Raw genomic sequence first — 22,670 nt, forward strand, 5'->3', positions numbered from 1 at the left:
GACATCTGGAGATGAATAATATATTGTGGGGTAAAGTATCCTTCAAACTGTAGTGTAGTAATCACAAATCAATGAAACAATCCAAGTTAAAATAAAAGCTCTCTCCAAAGCTGTTCTCATAGTCTGTGGCTGTCCCAGTGCTGAGTAACATTTGAGTGAGATCTGAAAGGAATCTTTTAGTCCACTCCATTATGGTGAATAAATACAAATGTGTACAGAAAAATTCTAACGACTCTCTTCCTCAAAAGAACACATTAGTCTGAATTGTGATTAGTTATTTGGCAGTATCTACAAAAAGCCTATCATGAAAAAACTTCAAGTCTAGTTACTAAATCCTTCTATTAGAAGTGGTTGAATTAATGTAAAAAAGACAAGTAGCAAAACAAAACAAAACAAAACAAACAAACAAAAAAACATTTTGGCTAATTATCCTTAAAGATTTTAAATAGAGAGTGATGTCAGATAGTACTTAAAAGATTTTTTTTCTTTGATAGGTTCCAGGCTACAAAGAAGTCATCCATAAATATTTGAGGGGAAATGTCCTGAGGAGACAACATCAAATTCAATTATCTTGAGTTGATTACTTTTCTAGTAATAACTGAAGCAATATATTCAATGGCATTTCCATAGTTAACTTTTTAAAAAATATTAAACCTTTGTAGTTTTATTTTGCTAAAACCTCCTTTGTAAAACAACTAGTATTTTATTAATCAGTCATGGCCACGATAAAATAAAATTGCTAAACTATGTGCCAAAACAGATTGATATTTTATATCAACAACTAAGCTATACTCACCAAATGGACAATGACAATAGTATGACTCCACACCACTTTGGCAGGAACCACCATTAAAGCAGGGGTTACATTCACAGTAATTGACTGAAGATTCACACATTTTACCTGAAAAGTATCAAACTCGTTAAAAAAATCTTGTGCATAAACATATTAATAACATTACTTTATAACCATATGTAAAAATCTATTCTGAGAGATCGTATTTGGAGAAAAATATAAGAATATTTTACTTGACATGAGAAAATTGGAATACCTCTCAGTTCAAAATCTTATTTAGTTAACCTATTGTAAAGATGTGCTTAAAATAGGAAATAATTTACATAATCATCTTGGAAGGAACTACTGTTTTCGGGAAAATCACAAATGGTGAACGTACTTAAATGTTTTCACTGAATTTATTTTATCTTGTCAATGTTGCTTCCTTTTTCAATTTTATAATGAGATTTGAAACTTTTACAGTAAAAGTCTCACTGTAGAGATTTCCTTGACTCAGATTTTTTAAAGGTAAGAAACAGTCTTATTTAGCTTATCAAACTAAAATACTTTCACTCTCAAGAAATATCCCTTCACTGACACATATCTGCTGTAAAACAGAATAAGAAATCAGGAAACACATCATATATTTCAAATACTTAATATTTATCCTAGAGTACAGGTTATGTATAGCTTGTCTTTTTTCTTTTTTTAAGATTTTATTTATTTATTTGAGAAAGAGAGACAGAAGCAGGGGGAGAGGCAGAGGAAGAGGGAGAAGCAGACTCCCCGCTGAGCTGGGAGCCCAACATGGGGCTCGATCCCAGGACCTGGAGATCACGACCTGAGCCGAAGGCAGACGCTTAACCACCCGAGCCACCCAGGCACCCTTACCTTGTCTTTTTTCTAAAACATTAATACCTAACCAGCATATTTTTCAGTTTATAAGGACTTCTCATAGATCATCTTAAGTTGAATCAACTAATATTGACTGAGTGCCTATTACTGGCCAGGAAGGCTAGAAGATAGGGATATGGCAGTCAAAAAAAAAAAAGAGAGAAAAAAACAAGTAAGTGTCAAAACATGGCATTTCCGTTTCAGTGGGGGAGATTAATCCAAGCAACAGGAAACATTTACATTTCATAGATGAAGGAGAAGTCTCTTGAAGGCTAATATTTTGCCTAAGAAATTATAAAACTATGGCACAGACCAGTGTAGGTCTGCTCCCATATCCAGGTTTTGCAAAGCTGTGACTGAATAGTTAATGTCTAGGTAGGCCAATGTAGAGTATATGGCCAGTCCTATTTGTTTTGTTGTGGTGGTGGTGGTAATTTTTTTATGTAAATATAAATGTGTTCTAATGCCACTTTTCTATAATTTTAAATTATTTCAATAATTTATTTGTTAGTTTTCCAATTCCCAGAAACAATGAGACATTATGGTGTTCTTTGTTTATTTCCACTCATTGATATGGGGATTGAATTATTTAATTAAATAGAGTTTGTTTCTGTAAAGCTATTTTCTACTTCTTAGCATGATTGCACTAATGCCTTTATTAAATATCTTACGAAAACATGTAAGTTTTATATGCACCACTAGACTTAATGTCGAGCATAGATAATCCATTTCATCATGATTACTATGCTTAAAACAGAGTCAAAGTTTTGTTTAACTTAGTTCTGTTTTTGTGGCTTGATTATGTAGCTACAGTTGTTCTAGTTTAAAATTATAAGCGTGAGTCAGACCTCATGACACTGCTAACTAAACATGTTTCTCTACATCACAAGGTCATAAACAACATTTTTTTCTTTATAAATAAAATGGGGAACCTCCTTAAAAGGCAAAACGGTAACATTTTTAGAATACCTTTCCATTCTAGGGGGAAATAATGAAAATAGACAAGTTACTAATCTAGAGACACAGAAATTAGGTTTTAAGTATTGCAGCAATGAGCTACATTTGAGAAACAGGCAGAACAGCTTTATTATAAGCCTGTACAATATCACGCCAGAGACATGCGCTGTCATAGAACTCTCTCCTATGGTGTTTTCCAATTGAATTTCGGACAGATCACTCTAGAGAAGTGGATTTTTTTCCCTTTATATTAGTATTGCCCAATAGAGAATAAACAAGACTTATTGGCTGTACTTTTAATTACTTATTTGCAATCAGGAAAGTCACATCCACTCCTTGCATTGTTTTTCCACTATAAGAACATTCCCATGCACTATTGGACTAAGTAAGGTTTCATTTTTCTTTTTTTGGAAATTTCTTTTAGAATTATGTTAAAAGTAGCATGTACTGAGTACAGTTATCCTTGAACAACACTGGGTTTGTAAAGAAGCCAACCCCTGTTGTTGAAAATCCACATAAAACTGTTGACTCCCCCAAGAGTTAATTACTAATAGCCTGCTTTGACTAGAAGTCTTACCAATAACATAGTTGATTAACACATATTTTGTATGTTATATGTATTAAATACTGTCTTCTTGCAATAAAGTAAGCTAGAGAAAATAAAATGCTATTAAGAAAATGAGAAGGAAGAGAAAATACATCTGTAGTACTGTATTTATAAAAAATATATACATATAACTGGACGTGCACAGTTCAAACCTGTTTTGTTCAAGGGTCAACTAATATACTTTATAAGTGTGGTTAGTCTAATATTATGAAAACAAGTTAGCGGGTTACAAAATTACAACTTTACTTCTGGAAGACTGGAAACGGGGAGCAAAGAGTAACCAATTTAGGGAACATTGTCATGAACAATTATGCAACTATTTGGACATATGTGCTCTCTAAGAAAAAATATGTAAGTGTATAAAAACACAAGTCTTTGATACCATAAATCTCAATTATATCTTCTTTTGAATCCTGTTGGAAAAGACTGCCTTTTAAAATTTTGGTTTAAACAATAACAACAAAAGAAAATTAGGTGGGTTTTTTTTTTTTGTAATTTATATAAACTGGTTATCTAACCCTTGTAAAATTAGAATTTAACATAGACATCTGATTTTAATGGAAATATAAACTATAGGTTATTTCAGTTAGTCCAAAATTAAAGATGGAAAGAAAACCCAAATTAAGTAAGACTTACTTATGTATTAAAAGATGCTACTATGGAAATGGCAGAAGAAGCTATAAGCTAAGAAAATATTAGTGTGAGAATGAATTTCTTTTGAAAGTTAAAATAAATTCTCAATGGAATCTGATTCTTTGAGTATACAACAATATAAATAGATATTAGTAAGAGAAAAAAATTCAACCTTTCATTTTGCATTTTAATTTAAACCAGAGCTTTATTTTCTTATTTTCTCTAGTCGAAAGATATTAAAAAATGTAAAAAATGACTCTGCTAGGAGTTAAATAAATCAATTTACTGTTGAGTTTGAGAAAAATAGTCATATTTATATGTTAATGTTAGAGTATATAATTTTACATAGAATTAAAGGAAAGCCTTGAAATGCAAATTTCTCAGGTTTGGAAAGTTCATGCTCTATTATCCAGTTAGAAGTCAGCAGCAAATTCTGTATTGTTCCCCACACATCAATCTACTTAAATTCTCATGTTAATGGCATAATGCTTATCAGAGAATGCAGCAGTTTGAATTACTCTAACATACTTCTAGTACAAAAAAAAATCTGATGTGTTGGAGCACCGTGAAGCCAAATCTTGGATCATTAACTTAATTAATACTGCAAGTCAATTAACAATATTTGTCAGAGCCTTGAGGCTTGCAAGTATACTGATAGGGCTTTCACAAAGAAATGCAACCATATCTCTAGAACATAAAAAGCCTTGTTCTATCAAGTTATGTTGTGATAGCAGCTGTTTCAAGAATAAACTGGTTTCATTGCTTTGACATTCATCAGTTAATTGTGTTGATATAAATTATTTATCATTGATAGAAGGAGGTGTGCTTTGAGAAGTATAAGCTCTTAGAACTTGAAGAATGGGAGTTACTGAAGAAGAAAATGAATGCATCATGGGAGGCCAGGGTATCCACAGACTTTCCAAGATTATAGTTTAAGCTTACAAAAGAAATTTAGCATATTATCTTCATGTTTGGGGCAGAAGGTGTGCTGAATTCATAAACTGAATCTGTTGTGATCACCTGCGGTCTTATCAACAAGGCTGTATATTCAAATTTCATTCATTCCAATAGAACATTTTAATGTTGATTATGTGGAGCAGAGCTAAATTTATTCTCACCTGTTAAATTTGAACACCTATGAGAATATGATGATTTCTTAGATTATGTGTAATATAGTCACAACAACTACTATTTTTGCATCTATTGTATTTATACATAGAAGGGAGACTATGTGAAACTATCAAAGTCCAATTTATATCTATATTGATTATATTATTAATAAATCTGATTTCCTAATATATGTGTTACTTATTCTGAATATTTATGCTTATAAGCTTTTTTTATTATTTTAGCAGAAAGTAGCTTTTTCCACACTATGTTAATGTTTCCTATTATTGTGCAAAGAACTATGAAGATAGCTCATCTAAGGATCCTGATCAAATAGTATGTTTTTTTACATCAAAAGAAAGCAAAAATATCACGTTTAAGAGCTGCTAGTAAGAAAAACAAAAGGAAAAAACAACTGTTTTCCTTTTGTATTTTAAAATATGTACAAATACAATTTCAATGATACTACAAATGATGATGTATAATGACATTCATAATATCCATGATAAGCTTACAAATATATGTTTGTTTTCTGCAGAAATAAGAAGCACTTAAGCTTCTGGAAGCCTCTTATTAATACTTTCATAAGTTGCAAATCATATTTTAAAGTAATCAAAACAAGAAATGAGTCACTCTTTTGTATCTCACAGAAAATTTCATTTCTGAACTATTCACTACATTTTGTTTATATTCTATGGTGTTCGGATCACATGATCATTGACAACGTTCGCGTACAACTTGTGATTTTAAAAGAATGACTCAGTTACAACTCCCTTCCTCACGAAAGCAAATGTTTGCCAAGTTTCTCAGTAAAATTACTATGCACAACCTGTATATAACTTTATATGTCTGGAAAAAAATTCCTATTTATACCTTCAAATGTCATAAAAGTGATGAATGGGCAAATTTCATCCTCCCCTGAAATATCAGGACTTACTTGAGACCATAGGAAAACTTCTCCATATGGTAATAAACCCTGGCATTACTCCAAATACCACACCTAAAATGCATCCAGATGTGTGAAAGTGGATGGGAAAGGTTAAAGGGGCTATGAACTAATTCTGTTAGAGAGACCCAGATTTGAAAATAAGCACTATCTACATGCTGCATTTTACACCATTCATTCCTCTGAAAGGCTTAATGCAGGATTGTGCTACAAACAGTGGACACCTGGAGCAGGAAGACAAATGGTAAGTGGTTACTGACTATAATTGTGCTTTCTAATTAGTGTTTTATTAAGTGCAAGAAATGTCATTTGTATAGGAAAAGAAATACTGGATTTGTAGTTATTAAGCTGCTAATTTCCTCCAGGATCCCCTGAACTTATGAGGCATGAATAAAACAAAAGATATATATATATATTTTTTTTTATTTACTGAGGTATATTGACAATGATGTAATTTCTGGTATTATTAAACCTTGTGAAAATCTAGAAAGTAATTTTTCACATGCCTTATACTATATTAAATCAATTAATTCTAATATGCTGTGTCACAGTGAATCAAAATTCCACTTAGTGATATAAAAATTAAATTCTATTATAGAACAGGTTTTCTTTTTTTGTTTGTTTTGTTTTGTTTTTTAAAGATTTTATTTATTTATTTGACACAGCGAGAGAGGGAACACAAGCAGGGGGAGTGGGAGAGGGAAAAGCAGGCTTTCCGCCGAGCAGGGAGCCCGATGCAGGGCTCGATCCCAGGACCCTGGGATCATGACCTGAGCCGAAGGCAGACGCTTAATGACTGAGCCACCCAGGCACCCCTATAGAACAATTTTTTTAACAATGAAACATAAGTGATTGTTACTGAATGTGAAGTCTATTATTTTTTTTTCCAATTTCCTTTTGGTTATTTTTCCAGTAATTAAGAAGAAGAGATCCAAAACACAAGTTATACAAACAAATTCATTCTTTCTAAATCACTCATTCACTTTAAAAAAATCCTTAATTCATATGTCTTATGTGATCCTATGGTTACCAACTTTAAAATAAAATTTAAAAAATATATATGATAAATTCATATATCAGAAATACACTGTTGGCAATGTGGTAATAACTATATCCCTTCATATCATTTTATTTAGTTGTTCCACAATATTCATTTTTGTACTTATACCCTTAGAGGATGTTCACACCAAAATTGCTGTTTAGCTAACAATCACTCCCTGTAGGATTCTTAGGATAAAGTCTCTTGGTTTTCATCAGTGCATAGGCCACTCACTCTTCCAATCTTTAGAGCAATTTCTAACTTTATGTGAAATATACAGTGTCACCACTGTATATTTGGTGATGATGGTTGTGGTGGTAGTATGTGTGTGTGATGGGGTAATATCTGAGGATTACTTTAAACATAAAGTTAAGAAAATCTCACAGTTCCAGTTTGTAATGCCATAGACTTTAAAAATCATTGAAAAAATGCAAGTAAAAGTTCAAACAAATAAATAGGGTGTGGGTGATCGGAAATAGTTCTGATGTCCAAAAAACATTTGAATATACACAGGCTTTGGGTAAAGCTTTACCAAAGCATTAGTACTTAATTAGCATTAATAAAAGTAAAGCTAACTAGACTGAATAGTCTTAGAAATTCATTCTATGAGGTACACATATGCTTAAGTATATGTGCTGCTGAAGCAAGCACTACACATATGCTTAAGTAAGAATTTTGTTTTATGGCTTATTAGCTCTGATTAGCTCCTTTAATGTTTTGATGCATTTACTCCATCTTCCTGAGTCAGGTTAGCTGGTAAAGACTACCTGGAAGGACTAACTCAAAATGATTCTTCAGGGATTACCTTTACAAAGAACATTAAATAGATACAGACATTTGAACAATACATTCCGTATGGATTAAGAATTTGTCACTATGATTTTTGTTATACTGTTTCCTGTAAAACAAAACAAAGAAATAAAACTATCAGACTTGAATTATCTGCTAGTTGTACTGGATGGACTATGCACATAGAATTTAAAACTATGAATTACATGAACTCAAAAATAGAAGATTCGTATTAATCATTCAACTTTATGTTTGTTTACATCATTCTTGATCAGTTGGATTATCTCTAACTATGCAAATGAAGAATAAAATGAGCTCTGAAGAGGGGCAGTGTGTAAAATTACCATAGTAATTTCAAATTACTCTTGTAACTTCAAATAACTTTCCTAACAGAAAGACATTACGATCTAGTCTTTGGCAGCTCTGGCCCTAGAGTTACCAGAATGTAGGCTGAATTTTCTACAGTCTTTCTATGCCAGATATTATGTCTTGACACTCAGCATCATTCCTATCCTTCTGTATTGTAGGGGCTGGAAGTCCTTTTCTAGACCCTTTTCCAACAGGGCTCAGGCTTAGATTCTGCCACTGGGTGAGAGTTGAATTGTTTCTAATGAGTGTTCTATTAAGTGCAAGAAATGTCATTTGTATAGGAAAAGAAATACTGGATTTGTAGTTATTAAGCTGCTAATTTCCTCCAGGATCCCATGAATTTCTGAGGCATGAGTAATACAAAAGATATTTTCTTTCTAAAGGAGTCTTTTCTAGACTCCTTTCCAACAGGGCTCAGCCTTAGATTCTGCTGCCAGTGGGTGAAAGTTGAATGATATTTGGAGAGTGAAAGCAAAGCAGGGACTGTTCTGGGACTCACTCATTGCAGCCCTGCTGGTAGACAAGATGATTGGCAGTGGTTTCTTGCAATACCTACAGTGTTCTCATTGCTGAAGTTATTGGCGAATTTTCCTGACCTTCATTCTTAGTCAGTTTAAAGATTTTGCAAGCTATTTCTTATTATTAAGTACCTTCCTACCTGGAAGTAATTTCAGTTCTTGATCAATCTCCTACCAATACATTATCTCATATGCTTTTTGTGCAGATCCAGTAGAATAGTGGACAAAAGATCTTAAAAGATATCATGGACTTGCCGTAATAATCCATAGCAAATACAAACCAATGTGTGATGAAGAATCACATACATATAAAAAGAGGTTCTAGAGTCAAGCTTACAGTGAAAACCCATTTAGACCACCTTCTGTGCCATGCTGGAGGCAAGTTATTTAATCTCTTTTAACCTATCTGAGACCCAATATTTTGTGCCTTTAAAATAATAATAATAATAATAATAATAATAATAATACAGCTTCATTGAATTTTTAGAAGAACTAAATGAATTACTAAATGAATAATAATGTCTATGATGTAAAGAACTTTAAGAAGGGCTTTAAATAGCAACTTGGTAAATGTTAGGCATAGTTCCTAACGAAAAGGGGGGAATTCCCCAAAGTTTCAATTACTACATTTAGAAAAGTATGCAATGTACATTTAAATGTAATGAATCAAAGAAAGAAACAAACTAGAGGGAAGTTATGTTAAAGAATTAGTTCTATGTCCAATCATGAAGCAACATTTATGCTGAAATCAGCATATGGGGCCTTCACTCATACCCATGGTACTTTCCACTGTTCCCTATTCACTACAAACGCCTTCACACATTTTTCATTCTAGGACTAAGTATAAACTCATTTTAAATCTAAGTGCGAATGAGTGTATTATACTAAAATGGACAAAGAAATAATCCTTATAGTTGAATTCTCAGCAGAAGAAGTAATTTTTTGGGTTGGAGAGGGAAGACTAAGGAAAATTTTCTAGAAATTCTGAACTGATAACATGGATATAGCCCTATTATTCATGACACTAAGAATACAACTGGGGTAAGAGTCACACCCTGTGCTGTGGAGGCTTCTTGTCTTTGTAGAAATTCTGTACTATACCTCTATTATTACCACTATATAACACTACTACTAACACTACTAATTTGCATGGCTACTTATAGAATGCTGGACACTCTGATAGGTGTTTTACAAGCCTTATCTTTATTTACTACAACAAACCTAAAAGATAAGTATGATTATTTTCATTTTGCCGATGGGGAAATTGAAGGTCAGCAAGGTTAAATGACTTCCCAAAAGCTATAGCTAAATCAAATACTATAAAATCCTTTGATTCTTTTCATTACACATTATTGTTGCCCCTTTTCTTCACTTATATTTCAAGAATATTATTTTATTAGTACGTAAAGCTTGTATGTTCTGCTTTGACTTATTCAAACTTGCTTTATGTCACCATCTAGCAATTCGATTCTTCAAGTATGAAGCCGTAAGTATATACATGATGGGTACCTTTTTAAAAATATAATAGCTAGGGGCGCCTGGGTGGCTCAGTCGGTTAAGTGTCCACCTCCTGATTTCAGCTCAGGTCATGATCTCATGGGTCATCTGACTGAGCCCTGGTGGAGCTCCTTGCTCAGCAGGGAGTCTGCTTGAAGATTTTCTCCTTGTACCCCTCCTCCCACCATGCGTGCATGCTCTCTCTCTTGCTCTCTCTCTAAAATACATAAATAAATCTTTTAAAAAATATAATAGCTAAATGTGTTTTCTTTATTTTTTAAGATTTCATTTGTTTATTTGTCAGAGAGAGAGAGAGAGCACAAGCAGGGGAAGAGGTAGGCAGAGGGAGAAGCAAGCTCCCTGCTGAGCAGGGAGCCTGACATGGGGCTCGATCCCAGGACCCTGGGATCATGACCTGAGCTGAAGACAGATGCTTAACCTACTGAGCCACCCAGGTGTCCTGCTAAATGTATTTTCTTATAAAAACTCCTTTGAAGTATTATTCTGTGAAATATTTACCAAATTAAAAAAATATATATATGTCCTGGTTTTACCTATCTCACTGGTACTTTGAATTGTGTTTGTAAACACTGCAGAGCAATCCAGTGTAATATGTATGGCCTAACACAGTATAGTGTGCAAATTACAGCAGAGACTTTCTCCTCAAACTTATTAACAGCATAATATTTATACACATTTCAAGGTGTACCAACAACTGATCAGCTAATAGATAGAGGTTAGATAGATGGCGAGATGATAGATAGATGATAGACAGACGATACAGAAACTGATAGAGATATATGTAATTTGTACATCGTATCTTATTAAGATTCCAAAGACTAGTGAAACATATTTGCTGCTCTATATTTTATTATGCTTCTAGAATGTCAAGGTAAATTATGCTTCAGTTTTATTGTGGCTTACCAGGGAAGTCAGCTATTATGCTTTCTACCTGATAGTAGAAATAACAAAGCATTTTGATTTCAATCTTAAAACACTGCTTTTGCTCTATTGTGACAGTGTGGATCAAATTTCAATAATAACGATGACGATGATTTGAAAAGATCATAAAAAATGGTGATGATAGGAGAATCAAACAGCAATAATTGTTAACAGTTATTTAGGACATAAAATGGTCTGGGTCTTATGCTTTAAATATCTTACGTCCTTTAAACTTTAGAATATTCTCATTTGAAGATATTATACTCTTTTTGCTCTTGTACAAGACACTCAGCAGATTGACTAAGAGCTCAAACTCTGGAAATAACTGTGTAGGCTTACCACCTGACTCTGTGACAAATCTGGGTCACCTTAGAAAACTGACTTACCTTCCCTCTACTTCAGCTTCCTTTCTGTACAAACTGGAAAATAATTATTCCTACAACAATGTCAGCCAATAGTAAGTGTTTAAAACATTTGCTATGATTATGCCCATTGTAATGGAAAATAATTTATTTTTTAAAAGATTTTCTTTATTTATTCATGAGAGACAGACAGAGAGAGAGAGAGAGGCAGAGGGAGAAGCAGGCTCCCAAGGAGCAGAGAGCCCGATGCGGGACTTGAGCCCAGAACCCCGGGATCATGACCTGAGCCGAAGGCAGACGCTTAACCATCTGAGCCACCCTGGTGCCCTGGAAAATCATTTAAAAATGACAAAATCCACTGCTTTCCATTATACTTGACATGGTTAAAGTTTTAGGGATAGAGCCCAACATCATCCTACCTGTGTATCCAGTTTTGCAAACGCAGTTGAAGCTTCCTGGAACATTTTGGCAGACAGCACCATTCTTGCACGGACCTGGCAGGCACTCATTGATATCTCGTTCACAGGCCCTGCCAGTGAAGCCATCTGGGCAGCTGCAGGAAAATCCTCCTACTAAATTGTGACAGGTCCCACCATTGTGGCAAGGTGATGGAAGACATTCATCTATATCTATTTCACACCAGCTACCAGCATAACCTGGCAAACACTTGCATAAGAAAGGCTGCAGAGGTTCATTTGCCACAATGATGACTGGAAGACTCTCATGGCTCTTTAATACAGAGCTCACAGCCAGTCTTCTTATACAGCTCCCTCCATTCTGACATGGGCCATGAATACATGAGTCATGATCCACGGATTCTACCTTCACTCCACTCTGCCGGAGAAGGATCTCTTTGATGCTTTCAAAGAAGGTGGCTACACCACTGGGATTCACATACTGATTATTGTTCCGCTTCACAGCTGCTAAAAGAAACGTTTTATTGTTCTCCTCATATGCACCATAAAGTTGCACAGCGGTCCCTAGGCCTGTCAGTTGGGAGCTGGCAATGCGTAGAAAATGAAGGTAGTGGTTAGTCAAGAAGTCCTTTACTGTTGGAACACTGAGACGCAGTAGGATGCTGTTATCCACTGTAGCATTAGAAAATCCAGCAAAGAAAACTCGGATATTGCTCGTGACTGTGCTGTGAACTCCATCATTGCTAAGGACAGTGAGATCAAATGTGCCATCTGTTGACCTCGGCTGTGAATTTAGATCACAAGTACCCCTTGGAATACTGAACAGGCTTGTAACTCCCGAAGTAAGGGAGCAGTGGAAGGTGTCTAACACATCCGGATCCTGTGGCTTCACAGAACCTAAAATCCCACCAGGAAACAAATTGCCATAATAATTAACAAATATCTCCACGGTCCGAGACTGGGAAGGATTATCATTTTGGTCTATAACGGTGATATGCACGGTTCCTGTGGAGGACATTTGAGGAACACCAGAATCCCTAGTAATCACGGACAGATAGAAGTCTGCAATCTGTTCTCTGTCAATCTCTCTGGTTGTGCTCAGAACTCCAGCAGTGTTCAGACTAAAATAATTGGTGGCGGGACCTGTGCTCAGCAAGTAATAGGTGAAGGGGCCTTGATTTGGAGGGAGATCGGGATCAGTGGACTGAAGTGTCATCACCAGAGTTCCTGGGCGTTTGTTTTCCATAACTTCACCTTCACTGATGGTCAGCATAGGTCCATTATCATTTATATCTTCGAGGGTAACCAACAGGGAGGCACTTCCTGTAGCTGAGGGGGTCCCTGAATCAACCGCCAAAACCGTGAGATTATAGATAGGTAGGGTTTCTCTATCTAATTCTGCAGTGACAGTGATCTGTCCTGTCTGTGGATTAATGGAAAAGGCACCATTTTCATTCCCTGATCCAATGAAGTAAGAAAACCTGCTCCAGCTGGGGACAGAGTCTGAGTCAAAGGCACTGACAAATGTCACATGAGTCCCAGTTGGTACCCCTTCACTGATCTGAACGCTGTAGATATTTAAACTAAAAATGGGTGGGTCATTGGCATCAAGCACCGTGACATTTACAGTGACCTCATCGATATCTGCACCCCTGATGCTGCCAAAATTCTTGGCCAACACCTTCAAAGATACCCTTTCTTCTTTTTCCCTATCAAGAAGTCCAGAAACATAAATTTGTCCAGTCTTCTTATTGATCTGGAAACCCTTCTTTCGGCTGTTACCAAAAATCAAATAGTGTACTTCCCCATCAGTGCCCAAATCACGGTCACTGGCAAACACTTCTCCAACAATAGTACCTTTAGGAGCTGCTTCTGAGATTTCAAAATAGTAAAGTTTGGAAACAAAGCGAGGCACATATTCATTCGTCCCTTTTAATTGTATATTAACAGTGGCAAAACTGCACCTTTCTTCGTCAGGGACATTGAAGGCTTTCACAGTAAGATGGTAGCTCTGCTTGGTCTCAAAATCCAAGAAACCTTGAGTGGTGATGACTCCTGTGTTAGGGTCAATGACAAAGAGGTCACTGTCAGATGACTGTAATGTGTATGCAATCACAGCATTGGTTCCAGAGTCAGCATCCGTTGCATTTAGGTGGATGACTGTTGTTCCACTTGGGGCATTTTCCAAAACAGTAGGGAAATATTCATCTGGGAAAAATACTGGAGAATTGTCGTTCACATCAATCACATTTACAGTCACACTGCAGTAACCAGTTCTTGCAACCCATCCTCCATCTGTTGCACTAATAGTCATTTCATGTTTCTGGCATAACTCATAATCAAGAGCTTTGGCTAGTGTTAATATACCTGTGGAGGAATTGATTGCAAAAATGCCTTCTTCATTTCCTGAAGAAATACTGTACCCAATCAAGCCGTTCATAGCTGCATCTCTGTCTCTTGCAGAAACAGTTCTGACGATGGCCCCGATACTATGGCTTTCGGGGATGGTTGCACTCATGTGACTTTGAGAGAATTCAGGTGTATGGTAGTTTTCCTCAGTGACAATTATTTGGACGGTGGCTTGGGATGAAAGTGGAGGGTTTCCTTTATCTCTTGCAGTGACAATGATCAAAAAGTTTTGATTCAGGTCAGATATCAGCGAAGATGCCACTGAAATCCACCCTGTACTATTGTCCAACTTAAATTTTCCAAAATGATTTTCATTAGAAATCAAATATTCCACCTCAGAATTCAGACCAAAATCTCTATCATCTACTGCAGTAACTTTGATTAACTTAGTACCAACTTTAACATTTTTGGTGACTGGAGTAAAATATTTAGGTTTAAGGAATTGTGGTGCATTGTCATTACTGTCCACTGTGTTGATGGTAACTGTTGTCTCACTAAGTAATGAAGGATTCCCTCGATCTGAAGATGTCACTATAAAACTATGTCTGTTGATGTTCACATTACTGAAGCCACTGACATTCTGGTATTTTAAGACCTGTTTATTGAAAATCTCTCCTGTGGTGGCATTAATCCTGAAATATTCTGACTGAGATTTTATAAAATAAAACACTTGTCCATTTGATCCCTCATCAGGATCAGTTGCAGATACCTGAGTCACTTTGGAGCCAATTTCAGGAAGCTCAGGGCAATCCAAGTAATAGGAGGGTCTGCTAAATCTTGGAGCATTGTCATTGATGTCTGTCACAAATATTGTGACATCTGTACTTACGGTCCACCCAGAATCATGCGCAGAAACTCGGATTCTGTAACGGTCCGTATCTTCTCTATTTAAAGGTCTACTAATCACAATATCTCCTGTGCTGGGATTAATTGTAAATGGAAGACTTGTGTCTGTTATAGAATATCTACTAATTGCATTTATACCAATGTCTTCATCAGAAGTTGTGACACGTGTAACTGTGTATCCTAAAGGGGAATTTTCAGGAACATAGGCACTGAATATCTGAGAAAACCTAGGGGCGTTATCATTTTCATCTAAGATGTTAATGATGACTTTTACTGAGGTACTCTGAGAAGGGGAGCCTTTGTCTGAAGACTTTATGGTAAGCACATACTGTGATATTTTTTCCCTGTCTAATGGCCGAATGCTTCTAATTTCACCAGTGGCATGATTAATAGCGAAACTATGTTCTTTATTGCCATTAACAATTTCATAATCTAACTGTCCATTGGGTCCACTGTCCTTATCCGTTGCCGAAACAGTAAGTATTTTGCGAGGAGAAAGATTTTCCAATATTTCAGATACGAATGGATCTTCCTTAAAAACAGGGGAATTATCATTGACATCTAAGACTGTTAAGTCAAGTTTCTCATAAGAGGATAAAGGAGGGAAGCCTCCATCCCTGGCCTCTATCCATATAACATATTTTTGTATCTTTTCAAAATCCAGAGGTTGACTAATGGACACCTGCCCTGTTATTTGATCGATTTGGAATGTACTGCCAAGGTTCCCACTTGCAATATAATAGGACAAAGGTTCTCCTCTCAAGGAGGACCCTGTAATGGTGGTGACAAGAGTGCCGACTGGCTGGTTTTCAGGAAACATGAAAGTCTGTTCTTTGGCTCTGACTTTAGGGAAATCTGCCTTGTTCACAAATCTGACAGTCACTGTTGTAGAATCTGTCTTTGGAAATGAGCCCCCGTCTTTTACATATACAGAAAATGTCACTTCTGAAGCCCCATTTAGTGGTCCAGCTGCCATAATAGCTCCTCTCAGTGGATCAATGTGAAATTTTTCAGAGTTTCTACCCGAAAGTGAATAATGCAGTTCAGAATTGGGTCCAATATCAGCATCTGTGACTGTAACTGCGAAGACGAAGGAACCTATGAAAGAGAGAGAGTGCAGTTACAATCACATAAAACCCAAATAAAACATTTGCTAGTAGATTAGTGTATACAAAATATTATATTGCTCCCTAATATCACTTTACTTTCTCATGATTACTGGGGGAGAACAGTAACTCCTGTATTATCTCTGAAGTCCCCAAGTCAAATCTACTTAATGGTAGTCTTCAGGGACTGACCTGCCATTTTCTAACTAAAAGCCTTATGGTCTACTGGCTTTAATATTTTTCAGTATGCCTTTGAGAGAAGCACAGGGAAGAGCTATGGCTAATCATTCAGAATTATAGTTCCTAGGAGGAAAATCTGTACATAACACAACTTCCAACAAACATGATACTACTATGGGAGCTCTGCTAAGAGCTCTGTTTCTACCCAACGAAAAAAGATAATTGCTCTGTATGTCTTAAAACATCTTTGATTTGCCCTACAGGTAATCATGTCAACAAAATTTTTAATTTGTTTTAAAAGATTGTTTTGATTCTTTATATCCACTGTTTCTTAGCAGCATTCTTTTATTAGTGAGCTATTATCACATGGAGATAAAATACATACATATATATATAACCATAAATCAATTAGAACAATTATAAAGTAGTATGAAATAAAAACTGAGGAAGAACGGACTCAGTTTGGATTCCAAAAGTTAGTGCTTGGGACGACTGCCAATGGAACAGATTGTAGCAGGAATACGCAGAAAAACTGCCATAAGGACATGTTTTTGATATACTCATTTGGAAACCTTTTCCAAACCTGCACTCATTCCCCTACAGTAAAGTTTGTGACAAAAGTGAAAAGTCTTTTATTAAGGCCAGTGATTCTGGTTAATTATAATAAGTCTAATGAGGAAAAGATGCTTAAGCATTACATACTCACTTTTTATAGGGGATGCTATTTTGTATCACCACACATTGGACGTAATTAGAATCATGCCTGCCAGCATCATTTCAGCTAGAGGCCTTCATCAGGGATTTATGACTTTGATATTGACATTTCCTTTTGATAAAAAATTGCCACAAAAATTTATGCATTTCATACTTTGAATTGGTATCAATTTGACATTCTCAAGTGAATATAAGATCAAAGATCACTGAGAGGAGAAATCCTGGATCCATTTGCTTTTTCTTCTAATTAAAAATATTTTAAAGTAAGGCAGATCAAATTAATTTTGGCCTATATTTGTATATTTTCCTGTTTGGAAATGCATCTCAAAGATTACAAATGGCAGATTATTTGTGCAGTTTTTAAGAGAGACTGCCATTCTTTACAAACAAGCAAATAAAACCAAACTAATTTAAATGAAGAAACAGAAATGCATATTGTCATATGAAAGTGGTCATTAACGTCTTAATAAACTTACTAACAGAAAACCTTCATCCATCAAAACTGGAATAAAATATTAATAACAGTAATTCATTAGAAGTATCCATTCATTAAATATTTTTGAAAACCTATCGATGAAGGATTGAGGTAAAATATTTATTTTCAACCAACAAATATAATTGACTGCTTACTACCTCCCAGATGTTTCAGGTATTAGCATATGGCAAACAAAACAAAACAAGACAAAACAAAAAAACAAAAAACAATGTCCTTCCTTTCAGGGAATTGACAAATTATATCTCAGGGCAGAACTCTTCTTGACTATGAAGTGACTATTTTAATCATGTGAAAATATTCAAGTAATATTAAGAAATAGTACCAGGAAAGATGTAGCAATTATAAAATCTTAAGCACAATTGGTCTAGGATAAAATAATTAATTTATGAGATTCAACATTCCTTCAATTTCATTAGTCAAAACAAGTTGAATTTTAGAGGATTTGCAAACCTAAGCTAAATCAGAAATATCCATGTAAAAGAAACAGAAATATATTTATAGAAAATGTCCAATGTATATTTTGCATTTATCCATGAGACCTCAGAGTTGGCTTCATTACCTGGAGGAGTAGGAGATGGGATGTGTGTGACATATGGGTGATGTTGAAATCTTGGTGGATTGTCATTGACATCAGTAACAGTGACGAGCACACTGGTAGAACTGGAAAGAGGCTCTGGGGATCCAGCATCACTGGAGACCACAACTAAAGTATAATTCTCTTTTGTTTCCCTGTCTAGCAATGCACTTGTGATGATTTGTCCCGTGGATGGGTTGATGGTGAACTGAGAGTTTCCACCAATGATCCTATAACTAGAGAGAGCAGAGATGGGCATATTTTTTCTGGTTATCATGTTGTAGCATCTATTCACTAAAATTTAAAAACTGAGACAGAAATGTAAAAAAAAAAATCACTTTAAGTACGATCACATGACAATTAAAGAATATGGCTAGAAGATAAATATTTCAAATTTTATGTGAGCATCTAATTGACAATCTTTACTGTGAAATGTCCAGTGAGCTCAAGCAGGTCCTCACAAGTTCCGTGGATTTCTTGGATCATGCAAGGCCCCAAAATATATCCAGAAGACAACCGCATTATAAATAAGTGAACCTGGAAGCATAAATCAGGGCCTTGCTCTGATATTGTGGTTAGTGGCCAGGATCACAAATGAACATCTGTTAAATGAATCTAAAAATTATTTTTCTGCTGTGCACCATAATAAACCAGAGATCAGATGAAGATCTTATTTTTAAAGACAAAACACTGTATTTGACATCCATTGACTACCCAGAACAACTAAAGAACAGATTATTTATACAAAGACATTCCTGCTTACTAATTCTCTCATTTGTCATTCCTCATATGGCTATGCTTTTCTTTCTTGTTGTCAGGAGAGGTATGACATTTTCATGGATATTCTGATGCTAACCAGATTGGTTAATGGGCAGGAGTTTCCACTGAGAATAGCTTCTCTCTTCTTTATGAAGAGGAAAGCTATCTCTGTATTCCTCAGAGATCAGCTAGAAAAGAAGTAGCTAAGCTTGAAGGTTCAGAAACTGGCTGTGGTCCATTGTTTTTAAGGTTGGAGAGTGGCAAGGAAATGGATGCCTTTAAAAGTTTTCTCCTTTATGCCAACAAAGAAATGCCCTTGTTGGAATTAACTGCATGTTTCTATAGTTTGGTTTGTGCCCATGAAAACATAGCAACAGCAAGTATCTAATAGAGACAGTTTAAAAAAAGGCCTACATTGCAGCAAGTAGAGTGTACATTCCTCCCATTAAGCTCAGAGTTTAAAACAAACATTTCAGCATTTTCATCCTTTTTTAGAGAAATAATGAACTGTTGGGGAGCTGATATTTTTAAAAAATAGAAGTCCTATAAAATGATAGCAAAATAGAAAAAAAAAAGTAGAAGAGGGAGTTTTGGCTGAGAAATGACTTCAGTATTTATAAAGTATTTGATATCCCTCAGAATTTTAACACTTTTTGGCACACCCACATGCCAGGATCAGGACTAAATGAGAATACCATTTCCTGGACCAGAGTGACTCTTTATACAGTATAATTACTGCCCTTACACACTAGATATCTAATCCCTTTGTCAAAATAAAAATATCCGAGGCTTATAATTGAATTCTTAAAGTTAGAAATTCAGGACTCATGAGGTAATCACATTGTTTTACCTCTTCAATAAATTCTGTGAGAACCTGAATTATGAGAATTGTGTGATTTTATTCTGGGAAATCTTGTTTCCCTATAACAGTGGATGTAGAAATTACCAAATAACAGGGAAAAAAAAGAGTAATTCATAGCATCAAAGACTTTTATACAGCTTTTTGACAGCAAAGATCAGGGGTCAATTAAATATTCCCTCAATTATTCACAAATAAAAATAAAATTAAAGTAATGAAAAATGCATGCAAATTTAGATTTGGATTTTTGTATATGACAAGATCATGGTATATGAAGAAAGAGCAATGTGCTGAAAGGCAAATGATGTGAGTTCTGCTCCAAGTTTAATGAAATAATCCATAATGAAATCTTGTACTGTAAATTCTTATTCTTTATTTTATGCTATTATACACGCTATGAAGCATATGATTGTTTAAAAGTAATTAACATCTTTACTATTTTTGAACATTAAAGACTAAATTGTCATGTTAATATGTGATTGTTTTCTAGACTTTATCTGATTCTGAAGTATATCAAAAGTCGATTTTAAATATGAAGTGTTCTGTAATGTCTCATAATATCTATAATACCAGTATCATGCAATTTATACTTGTAAGTTAAAATACACACACACACATGCACACACACACACAGATAGAAGGGACACAATGGATAGACGGCCAAAATAATATGCCCAGGTTTGCCTTTCCCCTATCACTTCAGTCTTGGTTTGGTTCTCATCCCTTCATGGAGATCTTTCCCGCTTCTCTGGTCTACATTAATTTCTTCTAAGGGTATAAACTCTATTAGATTGGGTTTTGTGCTTTTTAACATCTAAACATCTATGCTGGTCTTTAAAGATTTGCAGCATCTTACTGTGTTCTTAGTGTGTACTGAGCACACTACAAGGCATTTTATATATGCTCTCATTTAACTTCAAAACAACCCTGACACTTTGGTTTTGTTTTGGATTTTTTAAAGATGAGGAATCTGAATCTAAGAGAGACTCATGTGGTTGCACAACAAAGCATACCATCTAAAAATGGTAAATCTAGAGTTGGAACTTCCATCTTTATGACTTCAACACATACTTGCTCCATTAGACCACAGTATAAAGAAGGTAAAAAGCAGCCTGAGTGGATCTAGTGGAGACAAGAAATGCTGTACTGCTTGCTAAGGCCAAAGGGGACTCTTTTTATTTAAGGGATGTCAATGTAGCATTGTTTACATTGATTTGGTTCAAAGAAATCAACAAATGTGTTATTTATTTGCTGATTCAAGAATAAGAAATGACTGCTTCAAATTATTGGCGTAAACTGACATCATTGTTATCTAAAATCTGAATCATTCATTTTTGCACTTGTAAAGCTAAAATACCCCAATTTGATTTTTTTAACCTTTTTTTGTCTCTTCCTGAGATCTACTAGGATCATAAAACATTGTGCTATATGTTACTAGAATACGATAATTTAGTAATAGTTAAAAGACTGCACTTCGAAACACAATTCACCTGGGCATGAATATTTACCTCACTCAAAACACTTCAATTCATTAAATTCCTTAATCTTTCTAAGCTTTTTCTTTCCACCTGTAAAGTGTGGATCACATATGCATTCCTTTCACTTGGTAGTCTTGAGTATTAAATGTAATTTCATATGAAATGCATTTGGAATTGTAATTGGTACATGCTGAGAAGTAAAAGTCTAGGATTACACACATAACAGAGCACATACACCTGTGTAGTTACAATTTAATAATTTATCATATGTAATCTATTATATTCCATCTACATACTTAGTTAAATGGATAGGTGGACTAAAAGATACAAGGATTAGAAGGTAAAAATCCTGCCCTCAAACTTACATCCTAAATGGAAGAAAGAGAGAAAGAAAAGAAAGTACAAAGCCAGGCAGTACATTTGAGTGTTATGAAACTGTCCAGAAGCACTGCTCTAGGTATCCAAAAGCCAAAGAGAGCGCTTTTGAGTGGAATGATTAAAAGAAAGCCTTCCTTGAGGAAGGCTAAATTGAAGCTGGGTTTTAAAGGGTCTACCCATCTTACAATAGTGGTGAAAAGGGAGAAAGGTGTTTCAGGTCAGGAATTAGCAGATTTTTTTTTTTCCTGTAAAAGGCCAGTGTTAGTAAATATGGCTTTGGAGGCCAGAAAAGCTCTGCTACAATACTCAGCTTGCCATTGTGCACAAAAGCAGCCGTGGACAAAAGTACACGAACGGGCATGGCTTTATTCCAGTACGACTTCATTTACAAATGCAGGCACTGGGCCGAATCTAGCCTGCAGACTGCAGTTTGCAGAACCTTGATCTAGGATACAGAAGAACTTGAACAAGGCCATAAGGCTTGGGAAAGCACAGATCCTTTTCCCAGGAGCAGAAAGTGATCCAGTGAGCCTGCAAGTTAGGCTGTATGTTGGGGGTTTGGGCAGAATAAGCCGGGGCTGTTTATGGAGTGCCTGGAATATGGAGACTGGGCATTATGCCATAGGCCAACTGGAAGTTGAAGGATTTTGAGGAAGGGAGTATCATTGTTAAAGCTGAGCCACTGAATGCCCAAGCTGGTTCATATTACTGCCATTGCTCTTTCATTCACTGACCCAGGCTCGGCTTCATCCAGATCACTTCCTACAACACTGATAAATCATCATAAAATGTAATCTAGTCATGTTATTGCCCAGTTGGAACACTTCAGTTGTTTCTCCCGTTAGATACAGACAGGAGTGTGAATTTTTCATGTGGTATACGAGGCCCATTCCTCACCCATACCAACTGTACGGAAGAGCTTTGCTTCCCTGACCCTGTGCTTCTGCAGAGCTCCTTGCCCTTATGCTTGTTACTGTCTTTGCCTAGAAAGTCTTTCATACTGTATTTGTTGATAAGCTACTT

At 35.5% G+C, this 22,670-nt stretch overlaps 1 protein-coding gene across 2 annotated transcripts in view; it reads right to left on the reverse strand.

Moving 5' to 3' along the window:
• The window catches only part of FAT4 (FAT atypical cadherin 4), a 175,533-nt gene that overhangs the window by 24,674 nt on the left and 128,189 nt on the right, over positions 1–22,670 (reverse strand). For both annotated transcript variants that reach the window (XM_081811919.1, XM_081811918.1), the window contains 3 exons: positions 18,159–18,409; positions 11,852–16,201; positions 797–901 (listed from right to left, as the gene is read on the reverse strand). In XM_081811919.1, the coding sequence (XP_081668045.1) occupies positions 797–901; positions 11,852–16,201; positions 18,159–18,409 (4,706 nt within the window). The remainder of the gene's footprint in view (positions 1–796; positions 902–11,851; positions 16,202–18,158; positions 18,410–22,670) is intronic.

This window comes from Leptonychotes weddellii, chromosome 2 (assembly GCF_054177405.1).
Source record: "Leptonychotes weddellii isolate Sample4059 chromosome 2, ASM5417740v2, whole genome shotgun sequence".
Taxonomy (NCBI): Eukaryota; Metazoa; Chordata; class Mammalia; order Carnivora; family Phocidae; genus Leptonychotes; species Leptonychotes weddellii.